Consider the following 25,824-nt stretch of genomic DNA (forward strand, 5'->3'; position numbering starts at 1 on the left):
AGACTTAATTGGGTGAAAAAACGTGGAATTCCCTCGAAGTTGATGAAAGATGCACAAAAGGAAAAACGTTTAAACTGGTGTCGGGCTCATGAAAATCAAGATTGGGATAATGTTTTCTTTTCGGATGAAAGTTCTGTTTGGCTTTTCCCTAATTGTGTGAAAATTTGGACCAAAGATACTGTCAAACATATCTACCAGCGACCAAAACATAGCCCGAAGTTTCACATGTGGGGTGGCATATCGGGTCGCGGAGTGACGCCATTGTGTGTTTGCACGGGAAACTTGACAAAAGAAAGATACGTTGACATTCTAAATGGTCACCTTCTTCCGACAGCACAAACATTGTATGAAGATGATTGGATTTTCCAGCATGATAATGACCCAAAACACACTGCGCGCTACACAAAACAGTGGTTGTCGGGCGAAAATGTTCAAGTTTTAGACTGGCCCAGTTACAGCCCAGACCTAAACCCAATTGAGAATGTGTGGGGAGTCATGAAGGACAGAATAAACCAAAAGGGACTGAGAAATATTGAAGATATGAAGGCCGAGGTGGTCCAATACTGGGATACCCTGTCACACGATTACCTACAAACTTTGATGGGTAGTGTGCCTAGGCGTATTCAGGCATGCATTGCTGAGCGAGGAGGTCTAACAAAGTACTAAAACAAGACTGAGACTGTAAAAGGATGATGTTTTAACATGTTGATGTAAGTAAAACGCCAGAAGTTAATAAACGTAATGAGTTACATGACGCAACATGATTCTCAATAATTTCTGGGAATACTATAGTTCAGGTTGGATAACAAAGTAAGAACTCCAGGTAGGATTTGGCTCATGTGGGTACTGTACCCACTGTATTTTTTTGGAGTGGGTATTATGAATGCTGAGTTGGTATTTCATTTTCCGTTACCCACTGTTTTCATACATGTCGGTATTTGAGCACTATCAAGTATGTACTGCCATATGTTTTAAATTTTTGGCATACAGAGACCCAGATTAGCTGCATATGCAGGTAAAATATCTACAGAAATATTCCAATTATGCATTGAAAAATACTTTTTGCATAACAATTACTCACTTAAAATGTTAGATATGCAAAAGATTTAAAACATATGCGTGGGGAATAAATGTTTAAATATCGCTTACGTAACAAAACAGACACTGATTGTATCAAGTTGGATTGCTAGTATAGGACTAGGAAGTGTAATTGTTATCAAATCTTTTCCATTGTGTTAAAATTGGTTTTGATGGTATGACATACCCTAGTCGAGATGAAAGCAGGATTAAACGTGATTATTAGGCCATATCTAAAGTCAAAATGGTTATAGAAAAAGTCAAAATGGGCTTACATTATGTTTATTTTCATATTAATCAGTATTGTTTTTGAAATGTTGTACGTTTGAAATTATCATGGTAATTTGGGATAATAGTTTTCATTTTTCTGTCTAAAATAGTTGGCAAAAGAAAGTGAACACCCTTATTAATGATTGACTAAAGTCAAAGCAGAACATATAATGTTTTTAAGCTATAGTATGTTTCATGAAGCCAGCATTTGGGACAATACACCAACAGTGTCCATGAGAAACTAATCACAGATGAAGAGTACGTGTCATGTAATGGACAGAGGGATAGGAATAGCGCAGCTCACAGATGCAACAAGAGTCAGTCATGGAATGTCTCCGTTATTTCAAGTCTCTGGTCACGCATGCACAACTAGTGTGACCACCTCCAGCAGCAATACTCCCCCAGACTTGGTGTCTCAAAGATGTCGTCAGCCGACAAATGACGTCATTTGGAATCCGCTTCCACTTCCCGAGACCGTCTGCAAGTTCTTGGTTCACTGGGGGTCGTGGTCGCCACCTCACCTGGCCATTCAGGTGATCCCCCAAGTTTTCTATGGGGCTTAAGTCTGGTGAGCGTGCTGGCCATGGAAGAACTTGGATAATCTGGCTGTTCAGGAATTTCGGGACAATTCGCGCTGTGTGGGGCCTGGCGTTGTCGCGCTGCAGAAGTGTTCTCCGTTATTGCTTGCAAAGAAATAGTGTTGCCACGGGTTGAAGAGTGTCATCTCTGTATCTCTGAGCATTCATGTTTCCACGTATCATGACCAATCGTGTACGTTGTTTCCCACAAATCACTCCCCATACCATCACACCGCCTTCTCCAAAACGACCGATGCACTTTATAGACGCAGTTCGGAGCGAGTCTTTCTCCCTTACGACGGTATATTCGCATCCAGCCATCATTATGGAACATGGAGAATCGGCTTTCGTCTGTGAAAACCACTCGCTGCCAATTTCGAACCAGCCAGCGACGTACAGTCCTTGTCCACTGTAACACACAACAACGTTCCTGGGTCATTGTCATGCCACGAGAACCTTGAGTTCTGATACCTGCTGCACGTAGACGTCTGATGACATGTCGTTATAGAGCCGTTTCGACCGCTGCAGTGATGACCTTGCTGCTCAGGTCAAGAGTACGCAGATGGTGGTCTTCCTCATCGTGGCCTGTCCAGGGTGCTGCCAGTCTCCCTGCAACACTGGAACAGGCTGATGATGGTACCAGTTCAGGGCCGTTGCAATATGGCTGTTGTTGGCATCTCTCTGCCTCGTACCTATAACCCCCTCTCTCATGTGCTATTAGCGTGGCATGGTTTCGGTGGTTTTCTGCCAGTTGAGATGTATGACCGTCGATTCGCTACCTTTTTACACCAGGGTTTGTTAGATTTAGTGTAGGAGTGTAACGAATAATACTGAATCTAGTTTTACTTAGATTGACTGATATTAATTCTGCAGGTTAAAGTTAATAGATATTCTGAGCTTGTTACTTATCTAATATGTTTACCCTTCTTGTGACAGGCTCACAGACAGGAAAACCTCGACTGATATAGAGTGTAATGGATACAAGGGTAGGGTATTATCAAATATTGCAGTATGTATCGCGATATATTGTGAAAGTGTATCACATGGTTTAAGGTCGTGTAATTACTCTTACTATAATTTGAAACTATGCATTTGGCCACTATCATGGCTCAGAGGTGATTGCACAAGAGATCAATAAAAAGAAAAAAACAACCATAAATATTTGTGAATCGTTTTATCTGGTGTTTATTACTTTGAATAATCAACAGTCGAAAACACTTCAATTCTTTCAAAACTTTTTCAACAATACACGACGGGCATTAGATGCCTTTTTAAATGGACATTATGAGAATTCTTCATGTAAACACACTAAACAAACTGTTCATTACTGAGTGTGACCGAGTGCATGACATGTTAATTTCAGCCATAATATCAACAGATTAAACAATTCTTTCAACAATAAACTGAAAAAATAGGGAATATTAAGCAGCAGTGCTTATGAAGAACTCTTCAAAATAAAGTGTGAAAAACAAACTCTTGTGAACACCAGACATTATCCTCAAAACATCGATGTAAACATGCAAACTCATATAAAATAAACAGAGACACCACTCACATCAAACGACAAAAATAACAAATGGTATCTGGCACCATACCTCGAAGCTAAGAGCTGCAAACCCGGAACTTTGAAACATTTTAAATTTCTTCAGACAACTGTCAATTTGTTACTTGTAACCACAGGTGACAATAGATTGTGAAAATTAAGCAACACCTTTATTGAGGAGTATGGGAACAAACAGATAAGTGTCACAGAGACATCGGTCACGCCATATAGACAGCTGATGACAGATACTAAAGTTTCCATTCAACTTTAAGCATCTGATATTTATAAAGTTCAAAAGTTACAAAGGTGTACACACTGAAAAGCCATAACCAAAAAGGCTACCCCTTCACTTTTGAGAAACGTTTATACTTCAAACTTCAACATTCAACAAATAAATAAAAGACTGAAATGAATAAGCTTCAGGTTGGTTGTGAATGAAGGTTAGGTGTTATTTTGAATTCTTTTCTGAAAAGAGGGGTTTGTTTTCTTACAGGACACACCCAATGTAATCTTTCAGAAACATTGTAACCAGATATTCAAGCTGGCACTATTTACAATATATTGAGAACTGACATTTTTGTGACCATTCAACGTTTAGTTTGATCCCTTGGCATTGTACATGAAAGAATGAAAATATTAGAATAACTTATGCCCTTATGTTTACGTCATCAGAAAGGGGAATTGGTAGGGTCTCCATATTTAAAAGAAACTCTTTCAGTAAACATGAAAGGGGCGTCACTGTAACAAGCGATTGTAGTTTCAATTTGCTTTTATGCCTATTATTACATAAGTGTGCACCTAGTGGACCTCTGCCTATCTCAAAGACACAAACTGTTTCTGTCATAATTTGTTTCTGAAGTTTGTGACGCATTTATTGCAGATTTTGCGTTTTGGGGTGGTACCAAGATAAAAAGTCAAACTCGTTGGGGATCGTGGGGCTGGAACAAAGCGAAACCAGTCTGGTTGAGGGTGACTGATAATATGTAGAAAAGTAAAACAAACATTAAAACAGCTGCATTTGTGATCATGTGATCTGTAGATAAGCCCACCAGCCGACAGTCTGTCACATGACAAGATGGCGGTGTTTTTCAGCTGCACGTTGATATCTGCTCTTGTATCGGTTTCTCATGCTGGTGTTCTTGATCTGACCGGAAACTGGACACTCCTAAACAAACCTAGAGGTAGGGGACGCTATTGATTGTTGTTATTGTCTCAAGTCTTTAGCACGCGTTGGGGTAGCATAATGGATAAGGCGTTCGTTTGTCACGCTGAAGGCCAGGGTTCGATTTCCCACATGAGCACTACGTGTGAAGTTCATTTCTGGTATTCCCGCTGTCACACCGCTCGAATATTGCCAAAAGCGGCGTAAAACTATACTCAGTCAATCAATTCTTCAGAAGCCAAATTCCAAGTTATTATTTACAATCCACTGAGTAACATATATGACACATTACCGACTGACTCGCCTTTGCAGGTGTTCGTGACTGACGCCAACGATGAGGACATTTTCGCGTACATTGCCTTAAGTCCCTACTACACACGTGCTTATGATATTGTCAGAGCAGTACAATGGACTGGATATATTATGAAGGTAGAGTGAGTGAATGCGTGAGTAAGTGAACGAGTGAGCAGTGTTCCAGCTATAAGGTGGCATTCTGTAAATAATCGAGTCTGGAGCAGACAGTCCAGTGATCAACAGCAATCATTCCACACAACTGGGAAACGATGGCATGTGTCAATCAAGTCAGTGAGTGGATGCGGAAACAGGATGTTAATCTTGAATTCATAATGCCCGTTTTCTAAGTCATGTGTGATGAATTAATGGATTTTCAGTGGCCCAAGATCAAATGGTCTTCAAATCGCTTACTGCAGTTACTTCCCAACGTGATTCTTAATGTTTTAACATTTCTCACGCCCAGTACTGTACTCAATGCATTTGAATCACTCAAGCTAAAACAGTCGTTATTTTTTCAGTAAACCCATATGACTTACACCGTTTTTGTTAAACAAACCTCTCTTCGAGACAAACATAGTGATATGCGTTGTTTGACTGACTTCCTGTTGTCCATCTGTGACTGTACCTTCCTGGAACAGCTATCTTATCTATTATACATACAACTCATCCCCCAATCTAATGTAATAACACCTCATGGTCATATTCCATAAACAAAAGTCTCATGTGTCATCTGCTTTACAACGACGAGAGAATCTATGTTGAAACGAAGCCTTTCAAAGAACGTGCAAGCTATTCTCGAAACGTTAGCAACCTTACGAACTTCCCAAGCCCCTTCTTAACACATTGGCTACGATCAAAGTTAAGAATTCTTAGAGCTAGCAATGTTTCGAGAATACGGACCGTGATATATCCATACATATATCATATTCTTCATCACCTCAACTTCTAAAACACTCAGGAAGTGCTTTATCCTAAACAAATTCTTTTTAGATAAGAAATGCGATAAAACATATTTGGCCTCAGTATGATTTCCGGAAAGCCAGATCAAAAGAAGAACTTTATGGATATAACCTTCAAAATGACCCTGACCCTTCGACCTATTAAGATAACTTGCGTATAGCCGGTTATCCTTATCACTTACCTCATACGACTCAGACATATAGTTGCTTTGCCAAACCACAGCGAGATAAGTATGTAGATCACTTGCCGGTTATCAATAAAGTAATGATTGTATTATTCAGTTTGAAAAGAATTTTCGCTCTGTCTATTTAAAGACTTTAATTCTAAAAAGCTAAATTGATAAATGACAAGTATATATAGAGACACCGTGTTCATGATTGCACAGCTTTCATGGTTTCGGACACATGGTGCGATGAAAGAATGAGTTGTCATCAGTCGTAAGACTTGGAAACTGACTATAAACAGCACACAACTAATCCAAAGGTCAGCTATAATAATTTAAGTAGTATTTTCTGGAAAACTAATGAAAGGATTAATTACATTTCGAAACATTATTATCGGTTACCTATGCTGCTTTGACCAAGCTTGGTCGACAGTCATTCGCACTTTCTCCGAACATAATTCAGCCGTGTCGATGTTTGTGCTTGTAGGCTAAGTCCCCGATATTCATCATATACTCTGTAGCATATGAGTAATTATGCTTAATCAAGGAGAACCAAAGGCTCAGACATTAAAACTAATCTTCAGTGTGTTGTAAAACAAATCAGTTTCCCAAATGGACTGGATATATTATGAAGGTAGATTGAGTGAATGCGTGAGTGAGTGAGCGAGTGAGCAGTGTTCCAGCTATAAGGTGGCAGTCTGTAAATAATTGAGTCTGGAGCAGACAGTCCAGTGATCAACAGCAATCATTCCACACAACTGGGAAACGATGGCATGTGTCAATCAAGTCAGTGAGTGGATGCGGAAACAGGATGTTAATCTTGAATTCATAATGCCCGTTTTCTAAGTCATGTGTGATGAATTAATGGATTTTCAGTGGCCCAAGATCAAATGGTCTTCAAATCGCTTACTGCAGTTACTTCCCAACGTGATTCTTAATGTTTTAACATTTCTCACGCCCAGTACTGTACTCAATGCATTTGAATCACTCAAGCTAAAACAGTCGTTATTTTTTCAGTAAACCCATATGACTTACACCGTTTTTGTTAAACAAACCTCTCTTCGAGACAAACATAGTGATATGCGTTGTTTGACTGACTTCCTGTTGTCCATCTGTGACTGTACCTTCCTGGAACAGCTATCTTATCTATTATACATACAACTCATCCCCCAATCTAATGTAATAACACCTCATGGTCATATTCCATAAACAAAAGTCTCATGTGTCATCTGCTTTACAACGACGAGAGAATCTATGTTGAAACGAAGCCTTTCAAAGAACGTGCAAGCTATTCTCGAAACGTTAGCAACCTTACGAACTTCCCAAGCCCCTTCTTAACACATTGGCTACGATCAAAGTTAAGAATTCTTAGAGCTAGCAATGTTTCGAGAATACGGACCGTGATATATCCATACATATATCATATTCTTCATCACCTCAACTTCTAAAACACTCAGGAAGTGCTTTATCCTAAACAAATTCTTTTTAGATAAGAAATGCGATAAAACATATTTGGCCTCAGTATGATTTCCGGAAAGCCAGATCAAAAGAAGAACTTTTTGGATATAACCTTCAAAATGACCCTGACCCTTCGACCTATTAAGATAACTTGCGTATAGCCGGTTATCCTTATCACTTACCTCATACGACTCAGACATATAGTTGCTTTGCCAAACCACAGCGAGATAAGTATGTAGATCACTTGCCGGTTATCAATAAAGTAATGATTGTATTATTCAGTTTGAAAAGAACGTTCGCTCTGTCTATTTAAAGACTTTAATTCTAAAAAGCTAAATTGATAAATGACAAGTATATATAGAGACACCGTGTTCATGATTGCACAGCTTTCATGGTTTCGGACACATGGTGCGATGAAAGAATGAGTTGTCATCAGTCGTAAGACTTGGAAACTGACTATAAACAGCACACAACTAATCCAAAGGTCAGCTATAATAATTTAAGTAGTATTTTCTGGAAAACTAATGAAAGGATTAATTACATTTCGAAACATTATTATCGGTTACCTATGCTGCTTTGACCAAGCTTGGTCGACAGTCATTCGCACTTTCTCCGAACATAATTCAGCCGTGTCGATGTTTGTGCTTGTAGGCTAAGTCCCCGATATTCATCATATACTCTGTAGCATATGAGTAATTATGCTTAATCAAGGAGAACCAAAGGCTCAGACATTAAAACTAATCTTCAGTGTGTCGTAAAACAGATCAGTTTCCCAAATGTTCTTCATGGCCGAGAATTAGCTGACAGTCACAATTAATGATTGGTTCAATACCAACGAGCAAATATCGAAACAATTTGGTTGGGCTCATTTTTTAGATATTTACCTCTTCAGGTTGTTATTGCAGATGAGTATTAAAACCATTTGGTTCTCTGTGTTTTTTTGTTTGTTTTGTTCTGTTTTATTTAGAATCTGTACCAATTACATTTGTAAATTTCACATCAACTTCCCAGCGTCATCAAGAAATATTTAGTCATGATGACTTTTTTCTTAAGTGACGTTACGACCCTTGTCGCGTGTTTCTTGACCCAATGTTACAAGAAAGTGATGTTCCTCGCTTGTATTGCACCAATGACTGTTGTTCCAGCTGTGAAGATCCCAGCCAGTGTTCCAGGCAGCATGTACACAGCTCTGTACGACAACAAGCTGATTCCGAATCCTCTCTACCGAGACAACGACGTCAATCTGAGATGGATTGGACGAGAAAACTGGACGTACACACGCACCGTTCAGTGTAAGAACATATATAAAGAGAGACACCTAATTATCTTGTTACAAGACAACAATTAGCACCCCACTCAATATAAGAAAATATATTCTATTTCAACTATAAGAGTGAGTGAGTGAGTGAGTTTTTAGCAATATTCCAGCAATATCACGGCGGGGGACACCAAAAAATGGGCTTGACACATTGTACCCATGGGGAAATCGAACCCGGGTCTCCGGCGTGACGAGCGAACGCTTTAACCACTAGGCTACCCCACCGGTTTAATTAAGAAATATCCGATGAAGAAACCATGATCGATGATCTTCTTATCTCTGATTTAAGGAATATATCTTATTGATACAGCAGTTAACAGCATGTATTTAAGGCCCTTTAAGCAATATACCACACATAATGTGAATCTGTTATTAATATCCTGTATGTACCTGTAACATGTAACCGAACACACGTTTTACTTTGAAAAAGTTTAATACGTATTTCAGATTATAATAGAATGTTGAGAATTGTGAGGCTACACATGTATTGTTATCATAAGTTATCATAATTACATTGCTTCTGTCTCTGCTGTTGGATGATGTCATTAATACATATCATGTGTAAAATGAGGTCACTACTCTATGTGTTATACTGAGGTCATTACTAGATGTCGTACGTTTATATTGGGGTTATTACAACATCTCACTTGTTATTTTGAGGTCATTAGTACATGCAATGTATTATATTGGGATCATTACTACATCTCATTCTATCTGTTGTCGTGAGGGTATTGCTACATAACTATAACAGTTATATGTACTATAACTGCATCAGGTTATTACTACAGCCAGTATTCTGTAGTGAGCTACATATCACGTATGAGGTCATTGCTACATCTAATGTGTGAGGCTATGTTTGCATCCAATGTTTTTGCAGTGAGTGCAGATGAACTGGCTGCTTCTTCCCTCCGTCTTGTCTGTGATGGCCTGGACACAATCTCAACCATCTACATCAATGACCAGAAAGTTGGGACATCCGAGAACATGTTTGTTCAGTATGTTTACGACATCAAAAAAACTGCCAAGGTAACAATGTTTGTCACATATGTCAGGGACATAGGCTTGACAAAACAAGTTTACTAGACTGAAATTTTTTTAAATAAACAAATAAATAAATGAATGAATGAATGAATGAATGAATGAACGAAGAGAGAAACACAAAACGAAGTTTAAGTTGACAATAATGATCGAACGTTTGTACGCATATATCAAACTTGTTTGCATATCTAATTCTAAAACATAAGTTCAGGTGAGGAGGAATTAAACTCATATGGATAAACTTGTGTTTTGTTTTGTTTTGCCTTTCTCCTTCAGATTATTTTTGTTTTGTATCAGCTTATTTTAAACTGTAGAAACGGTATTAAACTAATAACCAGGCCGGTGGCTATCAAACTGTAAAGGGACAGTTAGACAACCGTTACGGCTGTGTACTGGGTTAGAGTTCTCTGCCTGTACTGGGTCAGTTCAACGCAAACGCAGTGTGCAAAATAGTATCGGCTCAGTTCCGGAATGCCTTAAATGGGCCATTTACGTGACGTTAGCTGCGTCGACAAGATGCTGCGTCGACAAGATTCTTCGTCTTCAGGTGCATCGCCTTGTCGACCGTCAGAGGGAGTTGTCCCAACAGGAAAACGCCAGGCCTCGTGCAGCTCGTGCTAATACCAACATCAAACCCCCATTATTTGAAAAATACATTATCATCTTACCTACACGGGGACCCATGAAGATCCGGGTTACATTCGAATTGGTGTTGACAGTCCATGCCGGTCGTAAGAGGTGGCAAACGGGATCAGGCGGTTACATTTGGTATTTTGAACTCAAGCTAGTAACCATTCTACAGATTGATATTGATAAATGATAAATAAATGAATACATAATTCAGTCACTAATTAACTTATTGGATATATACATGTGCAATACCACGGGTCAGACGATCCCAGTGGACCATGCTTAGTGACACAAGGACTAATCGGGTGGTCATTGGCTGTGTAAAGCGAGTGTGAGCAACATGGAATCATGTACATTTTTAAAGATTCTTTATACGTTGCGGATGCTGATTCTGATCTGTGATAACGGTCGAATGCTACTGTGTTCAATTACCTTTGTAGATTTTGTCACTGACCTTGTGTTATTATTCCCCAGGAGGGAGATAACACGATCCGCATTGACTTTGAGTCTGCTGTAACTTATGCTGCACAGAAGGCCAATGCTTCTGCCTATGACATCCCCTATGATTGTCCGGGGATCGCACGGAATGGAGAGTGTCATGTTAACATGATCAGAAAGGAGCAGTGTTCCTTCAGCTGGGACTGGGGACCTTCCTTCCCAACACAAGGAATATGGTAAGCTTGTTCAACTTGGGTACTGTCCTTTACAACACAACGAAGTTGGTAAGCTTCAGAAACTGGGGACCTCCCTTCCCAACACAAGGAGTATGGTAAGCTTGTTCAACTGGGGGACTGTCCTTCACAACACAAGGAATTTGGTAAGCTTCAGAAACTGGGGACCTCCCTTCCCAACACAAGGAATATGGTAAGCTTGTTCAACTGGGGGACTGTCCTTCACAACACAAGAAATATGGTAAGCTTCAGAAACTGGGGACCTCCCTTCCCAACACAAGGAATATGGTAAGCTTGTTCAACTGGGGTACTGTCCTTCACAACACAAGGAATTTGGCAAGCTTCAGAAACTGGGGATCCCCCTTTCCAACACAAGGCATATGGTAAGCTATAGGAACTGGTAACTGTCTACTGTCTTTGACATTCAGGTAATACTGGAATATTTTGGAACTAGGATACAGTAATTTGTTAAACGCAAGAATCAAGGAAAGGCCTTCTCAGAGTAAGCTTTTGCAAATGGGAATCATGCATTCCTAGTATGGTAAGAAGGAATAAAGTATTTCAACTGGTGCTTATGATTCCGAACAGAGGGATTTTCTTTCCTTTGGAACTGGGAAACGCCCTTACGTAATTTTTGGTTTTACAGTTTTACAGTGAGCTAGCTCTATGGTGTACAGATTTACAAAGTAAGTTACATAGAAATTGTGTATTCGAATATTGTCTATCACTTGACATGTGTCACAGGTGAAAATGACTTAAAAACTAAGGAAGATTATGTCTGTTGTATGTCTGGCGTTCCAGTTCATGTTTAAACAGTTTACATATTTATCCCGTTGTACGTTTTCGTTTTACTTATGTGAAAATTTATTTTTCTTTCGCACATAAACTAGAAATTGTGAGGATTTAGTGGCAGAAGGGGAAAGCCGGAGACTGAATGAGGTTCAGTAACTGAAATGAGAATATCTAGGAAGACATTTTGTGAAATGTCAGTTTAACCGCTTGTTACCACTCTGATGAACTGAAATTCGCTGTGTATATAAGAACGATTTTCCTGTAGTTGTTTTCCCGCTTTCTTTAAATTTTTCAGGAAAGATATCTACATTCAGGCTTTCAATACTGCCGTGATTCGTGAGCTTTCAGTGGCAACAACGTTAGGTATTGTTTGGAAATGAAATTCCTTTCAACGGCTGCTAAAAACAGGGCGATGAGGTAGCCTAATGTTAAAAGCGATTCCCCACATGTGTACAACGTGTGTCCCCGACCGCGATATTGCTGGGATATTGCTAAAGTAGCATAAAACCAAATACTCACTGACTGCTCAAAACAGTAAAAGCCATGTTGTGTCACAGTACTGGAAATGGGTAGCGTTCCATGGTGCCTCCTAATCGGACACCTTCAGTTGTTGATTGTCTTGGATAAAAAAAGTCGATATTTTTATGTTCTCGCAAACTGATCGGATCAAAGATTGAACTGTATACTTTATTCAGGATATATCTTTAAATTAAATCTTTATTCTTACGGAAGAATTGCTAAATTATCATTTTCGAAAATTAGTCGAAACAGATTCCTTACGGCGCAAAGGGTAAGATACGGATGGACATTTCTGCGGATCTCTGAAAATCATTAGTGACACCAGGTGTTCGCAGGGGTGTTGTCATGTCCTGGTCCTCTGACAACACCCATCAAGTAGATGAGGTTCATTGTGGAAGGAGATGTGAAAATGCCGCGCAGGGGTCCTAGAATTTGACAGCATTGCGCGACGTGTTGATATCTGAGAGAGAGAGAGAAAGAGAGATAAACGCGTCTCAATCAAAACCTTTGACAATTTTATCACTTGTATGGAAACAAAACAGTCAGTGTAAAGCATGAGTGATATTTATCAATATTCTAGCGATGACACAGGTGTGGACACCAGAACTGTTTCACCCATATCGAAAATTGGACCCTGTCACAAGAAAACGCTTTTACCTTAATGTCGCTCACAGCACGAGAAATGCAATGGAAGGAACAAGAGTGTGACCCATGTACACGTCGATGTAATATATATTTTTCTATTAATGGGTTTTGTTATGACAATATAATTATCTTTTTTTTGTCCGTCGATGTTTAAAGATGCAGGCCTACATTTCATTAGCTTTTTCTGCACAGTTCTGTGACTCTCGATTTTATGTGTTTTGTACATTTCTAGATGTGGGAGGACAGTGGGTTGTGGACGTCGGGGTGTACTTCGATGTAAGCGGCGGTTTTGTATCGGGCCTTCTCACCACCAAAGTTGAAGGGACAGAAGTAGTTAAGTCAATGGCTCTGACCCTCTCACCAACAAACAGCTCGTCGGTCTTTTCGGTTTCAGTGCCTGATGTAGGTTTCTGCTGAAATGATCGCCTTTTCTAGTCTTCGCCCATACGTGCATGTCCACCCCTGCAGATCCCGGGTAGAATTGGTCATCAGCAACCCATGCTTGTCGTAAGAGACGATCTACGGGATCGGGTGGTCAACCTCGCTGATTTGGTTGACACATGTCATTGTATACAACTTGCAAAGATCGATGCTCATGCTGTTGATCACTGGATTGTCTGCTCCCGATTCGATTATATGCAGACCATCGCCATAATTATGGCAATATTGCTGAGCGCGTCGTCAACCAACAAACAGACCAACCAACTACTGAATTAAATCAGGACTTTACTGATTTACTGCAAACATTCTTCGCAACAACATTAGACTATTCTTGTCATCTCAGCGGATTTTGTGGTGGGGACTGAAAATTGTCTTGTCACCAACGAAGGTGGGTGGGGAATCGCTGACGACAACAAACAATGTGCGGGAGTTGTCAAAAGTAACCTAGGTCAGTGAGCGATTTGTTTGCAGCAAGCCAGATAGGTTGGGGTATGCTGGGAGGAACTCAAGTCCGTGAAGGATTTGTTTGCAGCAAGCCCGATGGGGTAGGGGCATGGAGGCAGGAAATAAAGTTTGCTGAGGATGTACTGACTTGGTAGAGGGTGTGTGTTAGCTACAACCCTGAAGGTCAGGGTATGTCGACAACAACCTACATTGTCACATCTGATATTTTTATTTTTTGTTAAACTGTTAGATCCGTCTTTTAAGGTGTATCGCTCTGTCTCTGGGATGTCTTTTTCAATGAATTTGTTATGCTAAACATTGATATGATCAGTCATCATCTGTCATCAGTATACTCATTCACTGATAAGTCATGGGTATACTGAACAGCAAGAGAAACGTAAATTTCGAAAAAATGAATTCTCATAAATGTAAGCGTTCATGTTTATGTATTCTCTTTAAAAACATGACACAAGTTGAGTTGCGTTTCTTTTGCTCTCAAGTATACAAACATTTTACAGAATCACTTTTTCAGTGTTACCTTAGGCTGTCCTCTATTGTTGTTTTTTTCACCAACAGGTTTAACTTTCTACTTCGAGATAAACAATTTACCAGTGTTCTTCAAAGGAACTAACTGGATACCGGCGGACAGTTTTCAGGAAAATATTACCAAACAGCGACTTCGCCGTTTGTTCCAGTCGGCAGTTGAAGTCCACATCAACTCGATGAGGGTTTGGGGAGGAGGGGCGAGTATGATAATGCTGATAAATGATATGAAGCAAAAAAAATATACTCTTAAAACTAAGGGAATTTCAGTTACGATTACAAAGTCAATCAATGTTGATATTTGCATGTTAACGATATTTATTTTCGAGCAAAACGAACGTATTGAAGCAAACTCGTGTGATGCAAGCTGCCTGTGAAACTTAATTGTCTACAGTGATTTATCGACTTTTTTAATCGTCAAAATCAAGAATGACACTCCATGCATTGAGGGTTGCCTCCTTGTGCTTGTGCAACCCATGCATTGTGTTCAGGGGTAGTGATAAATAGAAATAAGATGTCTGACATGTTTGTCAACGCTTATACTTCAGGTACAAATGGAAAGTTCAGTTTCCCTGCGTTTTTACTACTTGACAAGTATTATTTGAGCCAGCGCAGTGAACGCATGTGTGACAAGCAGGCGGGACAAGTAATACACTTGGTGACTGGCAATTAAGCACGTGCAATACATGCTGTCCGGGGCGTGAAATCAATACCTCTCTCTTTAACACGTGTCTCGTAGAGTGATTTACTTCAGCAAGACACCCACCGCGACACGAGGAAATTGAACTTTTCAATATTTACACGACAACCTGTTTCCCTCTTGTTTCAAATGGAATGTCCTGGAGGGCGTTCCCATATATGCAGATTGGGGTCATTTGTCAGGTCATGACTCATCTAATACTTGTTAAGCAGTTGGAGTATATATTGACAAACCTGACATGAATAAATGATTCACTGAGATCAAGAATATGTATGCGCACAACTAACATCAGATGTAGTGTAAATGCAATGAACGCTGATTTTATATACTGTTCTACAGTTATTGCGAATAAACGTCTCTTGTAGAGGTATATGTCCAACCAGGAGAGAATGCCGTCAGTTTGTTAATGGTCTTTGAATAACTCTTTTGTAAATGATTTTATATGTCATATTTCTTCTTGCAGGTTTATGAATCAGATGATTTTTACGATTTGGCCGACGAGTATGGCATTATGATCTGGCACGATTTGATGTTCAGTGATGACTTCTACCCCACTACTCCCGACTTCCTTGATACGGTGTCACAAGAGATCACACACCAGGTATCACAGACACCGGGTGTTTTATATGCGCAAACGTTACTTTCTCGTGCTGTTAACCTAAACTCTTCCGCGATCGTGATCGAGCATATAATGTTCCCCTACGTGGGCCCCAGGCATTGAATGAATGAATGGGCAAATCAATGAATGAATAAAGCGGCGGATGGACGGACTGACGAACGAACGAACGAACGAATGAATGAATAAAGTGGCCCCCAGTCGTGTCTACATCGGAATGTGGACTAATGGGGATTGTGAACATGATTCTTGTTTTCCAGGTGAGACGCGTCAGGCACCATCCTTGTATCGCCGTGTGGTCAGGAAATAATGAGATGGAGATAGGCCTCAGAGATGAAGGGTAGGCATTTGTGAAGTTAACTTCCACCTCTACTAGCTGGTTATAGAAAATAATTATTTTAAAAAGGTTTCATTTGCCATACAAATAGCCGTTTCTTGCTCTCTGAATTTTAGTCACAACTTCGTGTTCTTTCAGTTTCCATGACTACAAGCGATACTACGATGACTACGTCAAGCTGTATGTAACAACTATCAAAACCATCATCACCAAGGAAGACAAGACAAGGGTGTGTCTGCCGTCAAGTCCTAGTAACGGCAAGGATACAGAGAAGGAGGGCTGGGTGGCACAAAACCCACAATCAGAGATGTATGGTGACAGTAAGTTATGCTTAGACAAATGTGACTTGCTACTCTCCTGTTTTTTGGCGACTGTGTATTTATATGTGCACTTTTTTGTATCAGTTCTTTGCCTGAATTTTATTTATGATGATGCTAATCATATGGCGCAGTGGGCGTGCTGTCTCAGGGACCAGGCTAGTAATTCACAACCACGAATCAGACGACCAGATGGTGGCCACATGAATACGTTGCAGGTAGAGCAACGAGCAAAGTACTGTAACTATTTTGTCCCACTCCACCCAGCTGTGAATGGTTACCTCGTAAGGGTGGGAAAGCCACATTAATCAGTGCACTTTGTAGGCTGCAAGTGTTGTATGCTTTGAGGGAGTTGAAATTGAAAAATGTGCCGTTGTGACGGACATCCACTGATCGAAGGGAAAGTAAAGCGCATTTGAGCAGTTGAACTGCATATTGACGAAATGAACATCGGTGCTATACAAATGTCTAGTATAATAATAACAATTATGATATAGACAAAGAACATGATCACTCCCTGACATATCTCACGATTGAACGAGCCCCGATTTTAGCCCTTTGGCATATTTCGGGCATGGGAGGCCGTCGTGGGGAACAAAGGGATCCTCCTGTACATTGAATGAGTGAGTGAGTGAGTTTAGCTTTATGCCTCTTTTAGCAATATTCCCGCAATATCACGGCGGGGGACATCAGAAAATGGGTTTCACAAATTGTACCCCCGTGGGGAATCGAACCCGGGTCTTCGGCCTGACGAGCGAATCCTCCTGTACAGAACCTAGATCACTTGGAGGCTGGAGTAGACTGCCCCTGCAGAGGTTCAGGAGGCTGGCAGGGTGTATGAGGAGGGCTCACATGGAGGTTACACTCGGTATTGACCTTGATTCGTGTAAGACACGTAAAATGACATGTTGATTGTTCACACTGATTCTATTTAAGATCAGTTTCAGAAGCATTATTTAAGATCAGATTCAGCATCTAAACGAACATGAAAAGAAACGATAACAAATTGAAATCATTGATATTACAAAATGACAAACCCCGTTTTGAAAAAGGAAAGTGAATTTATATAACAGGTGTATGGGCAGTGTGCATGCATTTCGTTTTTCAAAATGGTGGTTTGTCGTTTTGTAACATCAGTGATTTCGACTTGGTATCGTTTCTTTTGGCCCCTTAGTTTATACTTAAGAATAGATTCAACATCTTTATTTATGATCAATTTCAACACCTATATTTAAGATGAGTTTCAGCATCTTTATAAAATCATTTTAGATCAATTTCAGCAGCTTTTAAGATCAGCATCTTTATTTAAGGTGTTTTTTCGATCCACAGTTCACTTCTATGATTATGCCGCCGACCTGTGGAACTATTCGCCTTTCCGGATTCCTCGATTTGCCTCAGAGTACGGGCTTCAGGCCTGGTGTGACGTCGAGACCCTAGAAGACGTGTTTGACGCGGGGGACTTTGACTACTGGGGACCAATGTCTAATCACAGGAATCACCATCCTCTTGGTCAGTTGCGTCAACATTATACCATGAAACAATCAATATCACTTCAGTTTGCCGTACGGGAAGACGTATAGGAAGACTGGTGACATAACGGTATATAGTGTTCACCGTCTTTTAAATGTTGATGATATATACTATTCAAAAAAGAAACGCATAATGTCGTGGGGAACAAAGGGATCCTCCCGTACAACACAAAATGTTGTGTATTCAATCATAAATAACAATGTGAAAAATGATCTTTCAAGAATGATTTTTCACACTGGCTTAGGGGAGTTCATTGTATAGAAACAGCGACCAAGGAGATGAGTTTAGGCCTTTACATTATTCGTCGGTGTTAAAGGGAAAGTCAGTATCTGCCACCACGTGCACGAATGACAGTTCCCACACGCCGAGTCATGGACTGAATGAGTCTTTGGATAACCGCCTGGGGGATCCTTTGCCATCCCTCCTGCAGACATGCAGCCAGTGCTTGCAACGTTTGAGGTTGTTGTTGACGCTGACGGAGACGTCGATCCAGCTCATCCCATAGGTGCTCAATAGGGTTGAGATCAGGCGATCGAGAGGGCCAAGGGAGCACATTCACATTGTTGGCTGCAAGAAAATCCCATAACGCGTAACACGCGCAGTATGCGGGTGGGCGTTATCCTGCTGAAAAAATTGACGTTGGACGTTAATGGCAGGCAGGAAGTGTGGTTGCAGGATTGTGTCTCTGTAGCGCACTGCTGTCAAATTCCCCTGAACATGGACCAGATCCGTACGATCAGTACGTGTAGGATATCTTCCCCCACATCATGACGCATCCAACGCCAAATCGGTCCACTTGACGTGCAAAAACGCGCATGTTGCGTTGCGCCGATGTTGTCCTGATTTTTCCAAACACAGTTCATCAAAGTCAACATTTTTTAAAGAGGTCCTGTTCATGGATATCAGATGTACACTAGATGTACCAGTAACAAATACTGAAGGATAGTTTTGTCAATATTATGATCCGGACAGTGCACACTTTATTTTGAAATAAAACATACTGCCTAGTATGCATTTCTTTTTTTGAATAGTATATAAAACTTGGTGGAGAATCCAATTGTATATATATTTAACAGGTATCGTTCACTGTTTTGCGTTTCTCAATTCTTAGTGAGGAAATAACATTTAGGTTTAAATTCAAACGAAATTCAGCTGATGCTATAGCCTTATGGGTAGAGTGTTCGCCCCTCACGACAATGGTTTGTGGTGGATGATCTGTATAAAGTGCCAGACTAGCAATCCAGTGAGGACCGAGCCCATCTGTGACCGAGTGTAAAAAGCTTGGAGTCAACTTTATGTGCAGACTCTTTCAGAGTTATCACAACCCCTAGTGTAGCGTACACAACCCTGTGCACTTAAAAGAACCCACGAATCCGTTGGAATATTACCAGATTGTGGCCACATAAATACGTGCAAGCACCTACAGCAACGTGCAGTAAACCTGGACAAAGTACTGTGACTATAAGCTGCAATAACTTCGAGCACCCAGTGGTTGCAAGAGTTGCATGATCCCCAGGGAGCTGAGATTTTCAATACGATGTGCCGTTGAGATAGATATCCAATGATAGAGGGAAAATGTACCAAGACCATATGCATGTGGATAGGTGCACTGTATGAATATCATGTGATATGATAAAAAAAAATATATTCCTCCTATGGGTACAATGTCAGAAGTCCATTTCTGGTATCGTAAGCCGTGATATTGCTAGAATATTGTCAAAGACTACATAAAAACTACATTCACTTACCCTTTTAACAATTGCGTGGTGTCATCACGTATTTTATGCGATTTTCATAATTGTGATTTTAATGTTTACACTAAATGTTTCGGGCGATCACATTCAACATACGCTTATGATCATAACAGGTTCAATTACCAACATGGGTAAAATCTGTGGGGCCCATTTCTGGTGATATTGTTGGATTATTGCCGTAAAACGGCATAAATTTATACTCATTTTTATCCCCGCTCGCCATTGTTTTATAGGTAATATTCAGATGGTTGAAGAATTTCTCCAACATTTCAAAGCATTAAATAATCCAGATACCAAACAGGAATTTAGCGACATCGTCTACTTAACTCAGGTGAGAGAGGCAGTTTTGACATAGATTTTTTTCTTATTGGCGCACCTTTCTAAAGCAGCCTGTGCTTGTCGTAAGAGGCGACAGACGGGATGGGGTGGTCAGACTCGCTGACTTGGTTGACACATCTAATCTTATTTCAGGCAGTGTCTGTACAGGCTGAGAGCGAACACTACCGACGCTGGCAGAATACCCTGACGTCAGATGGGCGTGGGCAGACTATGGGCGCCCTCTACTGGCAGCTTAATGATATCTGGCAGGCACCAACATGGGCGAGTATAGGTCAGTGATATGTCTAGCGTTTTCCCTGCCTGAATGACAGCACATGATTTTTGTTCCTTGGAGCGTCGATGAATGATTTCACGATCAGAATCCCCAAAGCTTCACAAGTGATAGGACTATTCAATCAAATCTTCTACCAGGTACCCACTTCTTGCCAGGCTATTGGAGGCCAAGGTTCAATAAGGTCTCTCACCAATGGTCATCCATATGACCTAATGTGTTACAAAGCCAAAGCCCTCAAACCTTAGGGAGTCAATGTCTCCCAATATGCATACACCCATGCAGCCACTATCATCAACCAGGTGCGGCGGTCCACTCTCATTTAGAGTAAATTGTACAGATTTGGCACTTGATCACAATTATTACAATCTCGTAACAAGTAGATGTTGTATTAGTGTGTGAGTGGGTTTAGTTTTGCGCTACACTTAGCAATATTCCAACTATATGACAGCGGTCTGTAAATAATCGACCCTCTACGAGACAATCCAGTGATCAACAGCATGAGCATTTATCCGCGCAATTACGATGACGTGTCAACCTTGTCAGCAAGCCTGATCACCTGATCCCGTTCATCGCCCACTACAAGTAGCTTGGATTACCAAAGGTCAGTTTTGACCCGGATCATCACGGGACGGAAATTGTAATAAGTACAACCACAAAATGATGATTACATAGTTCTGATCTAGGAAATAAAACATCATACTGAAATTGTCCGAATTTCAGACTACAAGGGCAAATGGAAAATGCTGCACTACTTTGTTCGGAGATTCTTTGGGCCCGTTCTCATCTCCCCCTCCATGGACGGCAACTTCCTCAACATCTACTTGGTGGTGGACGATGTCAAGGACCCGCAGACCAGCATGAACGACTTCGCCCACGTCTTCAGCAGCCCCTTCAGTTCCGACCTCTCCTACCATACGAAGACAGCCGTTCCCACCGCAGGAACGCTCTTCATCCAGATGTACCGATGGGACAGCTTCATCCCTCTCAAGACATGGAACATTACGTACAAGGTGAAACTTAAAAGGATGACACTATTTGGTTAATCGCACTAACGTTGCATGGAAAATCCCACCAAAGTAATGCTTTACAGCACCACACTGCTATATCTTCAGTAACCCGTGCTTGTCGTAAGAGGCGACTAACGGGATCGAGTGGTCAGGTTCGCTGACTTTGTTGGCATATCGTATCGTATACTCATCTTGTTGATCACTGGTCCAGACTCGATTATTTACCGACTGCCGCCATAGCTGGTATATTGTCGAGTGTGGGATAAAACTAAAATTACTCACATTCATTAGTTCATGGAGGAATAGCGTTATATCCCCTTCACTGGTGAACGTCAAGAATATCATTTCAGTCCGTCATAAGCAATTTCTTCAAAGTGAAAGTATCTGCCTTAGATTCCAAATGTCCCTTACGTGAATGTGTATGAATCATGATTAAACAGGGATCATACAAGGTTAGCGTATCCCTCCCCATCGGTTCAACAAACACACGCAGAGGCAGAGCATTTTTCAGTTCACTTTAATTCGACAAAGCATGAGAACTAGATGAACGTAGGAACATCAACTTTATGACAACCACACAACATTGCCGTATTGTTTCAATCGTATTTAGGTATACAGTATTGGTCTTCAAGCAAGACCGTAGGAAAAACTATTACTTGTGGTTAACGTGTTTGCTCATCACACCGAACACCCGGGCTCGGTTCTCGCCATGTGTACAATGATTATGTGACGCCCCGCCGTGATGTTTCTGCACTATATCTAAACGCGGTGTAAAACCTCACTCACTCACTCACACACAAGTACTTCAAGACGACCGGATAGAGCTTGCTAAGAAATAGAACCATGATGTTTTTTTTCCTTTTGGATTCAGACCACACAGTCGTCCCAGTCAGTCTTCAAGCAAGATATTTACCCTCTGATTACTGCGTCCGGCTGTCCAGACAGGCCGTATTGTTTTATCTACGTGTACCTGAATGATCCAACTAGCGGCATCGACGCATTCCTCCGTCTCACCTACTACAACAACGTCAAGGGACTCGCCAAAGCACAAGTTGTGGTATGTCGTTGGCTTTTCTTAAATTGAATTAGGTTGTTGAGTCGGATAATACGACCCTCTTTTAGAGTCTTTCAAAATGTTAATTATAAAAGCTATTTCATGCCTATAAATTTCAAAGACCGAGTACTTTTCCTTTGATTAAGACTAATCGAAGACAAAAGAGTTTTAGAGCAAGCTGGACCGAAAAATGCATATTACATGTCACTGTGGATACACGAACGTAAGGATTGTTTAATAATTCACAGGTGAACTGGGGACAGTGGGGGCAGGGGTTAAAGCGTCCGCTGATCACGCCGAAGACCCAGGTTCGGTTCACCCAATGGGCACAATATGTGAGGCCCATTTCCGGTGTCCTTTGCCCTCATGTTGCTGGAATATTGATAAGGCGGCGTAAAACAATACACACACAGAGCTGAACTGAGATCGTTTTTCATTTTTGTTTGTTTTGATTTTTGGCATATAATTGTTCACATTCACTCTGATTACGGAGCAAGAATTAGCTCTGAAACGGTGTCTAAAGAATAAAAATGTTGTTATTCTCAAAAACATTTCATGCTTTCATGTTCGTCCAACTTCTAAATTCACCAAAAGTTCAAATCTAAATGAAAACTTATGTCAAACTGTTTTTTAATACTTATCTGCAATAACAACCTGAAAAGGAAAATCTTAAAAATAGGACACTAACCAATTTAAAAAATTTTTTTTTTGCTTGTTGGTATTGAACCAATCATCAGTTGTGAGATTTCAACCAATTCCCAACACTTTGTATCACAGAATGAACCTTTGGTTAAATAATGTCTAATGTGAACAAGACGTTCACCTCATGTCGGACGTCTTAGTGTTGTGGTGGGGTAGTCTAATGATTAAAGCGTCCGCTTGTCCTACAGAGAACCTGAGTTCGATTCCATACATGGGTAAACCCATTTCTGTTTTTCCCCACAGTGAATATTGCTGGACTATTACCAAAAAGCGGCGTAAAACCAAAGTCAGTCACTTGACCATTGTTAGTCTGAATATGCTTGGGGCGGTGGGGTAGTCTAGTGCTTAAAGCGTTCGCTCGTCACGCCGACGAAACGGGTTCGATTCCCCACATGGGTACAACGTGTGAAGCCCATTTTTGGTGTCCCCCGCCGTCATATTACTGGAATATTGCTAAAAGCGGCCTAAACCTAAACTTACTCACTCACTCTGAATACACATACATGCATGTGGTTCTCCTGTGCTGATCCTGGTCTTTATGTTTGCGACTCTGCCCAGTAAACAATAAATTGTTCTTTTTGACATTCTTTAGACATTTCGGTGTTACTTATCGCACAGGTAACCGGCGTCACAAGATGTTGAACCTTTCACCCATCTCCTGTGTTGATGTTTCACCTCAATTATGTTCCAGGTAACTGATGTTAAAATGATGTCGAACACCGAGTTTGAAGTCACCGTGGCATCAAATCGCATCGCGCCATTTGTGTGGCTGGACGCAGTTGGCATCTCAGGGAGATTCTCTGACAATGGATTCCTCATGGTGACGCCATCTAGGACAGTCACCTTCACCTCTTGGGACCCTGTTGACCTCGATACTGTTAAACAATCATTGAAAACAAAATCTTTAATGGATGTTTATGCTTAATAAAATTGCAAGACCTACGTTATATTTACGATTCGATAAAATTACCATAGTGTATCAGATAATGTGCGTAAATAGAGTTTAAATAAAGTTTGAATACATATGATCAGGTTGACGTCGATATTGTACAGTGCTGTCTTGTCTTAATCATATTCACACAAAGCTGGCAGTGAATTGTGTTCAACGTTACACTGAAGAAAACCCGCGAAGATCCCCGGAAATAATTGATCCTATGTTACCCATGCTTGTCTCAAGAGGCGAGTTACGGTACTGAGTAAACTCGGTGATGTTCTGAAGGCTCCAAGGAAAAGCTTGCGACCTTAGTGATGAATAGAATCTAGTATTTGTTAAACTTGGTTCATATATCTGTACGTGTCGAGTGCATGTCGTTGGTCGAATCCAAGATTGACTTAGTGAGTGAGTGTAGTTTTACGCCGCACTCAGCATTATTCAAGCCATATAGCAGCGATCTGTAAGTAATGTTATGGAGTTTCATTGCTCTGTTTAAACTATTTTATACATTACGTCGTTTGCACACCAAAGCTGAATATAGCTAACCATTTTATAACGGTTTTAGGCTCGTCAGAATATCTTTTAATGATTTTATAAATCCAGTCGAGAGGCAGACGCCATTTTGTTTGCATCTTATATATTCGGTAACGATGTTTGCATACCGAAACATGAGTCTAATTAACCTGTTCAGACAATGCCGATCCGAATTTTCTCATGTTAAAGTGAAAATAGACATCATAAACTCTGGTTACACTGAATTTCATTTCCTTGTCACACAAGAAAATGATATTTACAAATGAATTTAAATTTTAAACTTTAATAACACCGTATTTCTGTATTTTATGGCGAGGTGTACGCAGCATGACCTTAACTAAGACGTCTTAGACTGTCCCTGCTTTATGAGGTCGAAAAATGATTCACAATGCATCTGCCTCACTGGTTACACCGGTCATGTTTTTACGCTTATTCAGTGTAGTTCTGTGAAGCACACTGAGATAGATATAATATCAATTCCGCACCATACCAACAAACGTTTCCAGCAGCAGAGCATCGTTTTGAGATTTCCGCGATTTCTAGGTTTCCGTATGTCAGAGCTCGCTGTACGACGTGTTTGTAAGGATTAGATGGACATAGTGTTGCTATGTGCAAGTGCTGTTTCAGGTAATACACACACACACACACACACACACACACACACACATATATATACACACACACACACATACACACACACACACACACACATATATATACACACACACACACACACATATATATATGTGTGTGTGTGTGTGTATATATATATATATACACACACACACACACACACACACACACACACATATATATATGTGTGTGTGTGTATATATATATGGTTAATATCAATATTTACGTATCCAGTTAAATGAATTTCTCTAACAATTCTGGACTGGTTATTGCACTAGGTTGCCAATAGGCCTGAACCCAGTCAATTGGAAACGAGACTGGTGTAATCGCCCATGACGCCTTTCTTATTTTTACGCGCCACGCGATGACATTTATACTACACCATAATTTACAGACCACCGCAATAGAGCTGAAATATTGCTGAGTGCGATGTAAAAGTAACCAAAGCGCTTATAAAAATAAATAAATTGCCATGAATACAAAGAGGAAGCAAACACACAAATGACTGCCCCACCAAATGAACCTATCATCATGTACATTTGTCCAA

At 40.5% G+C, this 25,824-nt stretch overlaps 1 protein-coding gene across 1 annotated transcript; it reads left to right on the top strand.

The window, feature by feature from the left end:
• The first annotated feature begins 4,536 nt into the window (after window positions 1-4,536).
• Window positions 4,537-24,199, top strand: LOC137297887 (beta-mannosidase-like). Its single transcript, XM_067829861.1, has 16 exons — window positions 4,537-4,649; window positions 8,651-8,797; window positions 9,701-9,849; window positions 10,966-11,165; window positions 12,250-12,317; window positions 13,351-13,524; window positions 14,580-14,746; window positions 15,710-15,847; window positions 16,123-16,202; window positions 16,338-16,519; window positions 17,846-18,025; window positions 20,034-20,140; window positions 20,272-20,410; window positions 21,134-21,423; window positions 22,292-22,477; window positions 23,868-24,199. The coding sequence occupies exons 1-16, from the start codon at window positions 4,544-4,546 to the stop codon at window positions 24,099-24,101; spliced, it is 2,547 nt and encodes an 848-aa protein (XP_067685962.1). The 5' UTR covers window positions 4,537-4,543; the 3' UTR covers window positions 24,102-24,199.
• Window positions 24,200-25,824: the final 1,625 nt, after the last annotated feature.

Source organism: Haliotis asinina, chromosome 10 (assembly GCF_037392515.1).
Source record: "Haliotis asinina isolate JCU_RB_2024 chromosome 10, JCU_Hal_asi_v2, whole genome shotgun sequence".
Taxonomy (NCBI): domain Eukaryota; kingdom Metazoa; phylum Mollusca; class Gastropoda; order Lepetellida; family Haliotidae; genus Haliotis; species Haliotis asinina.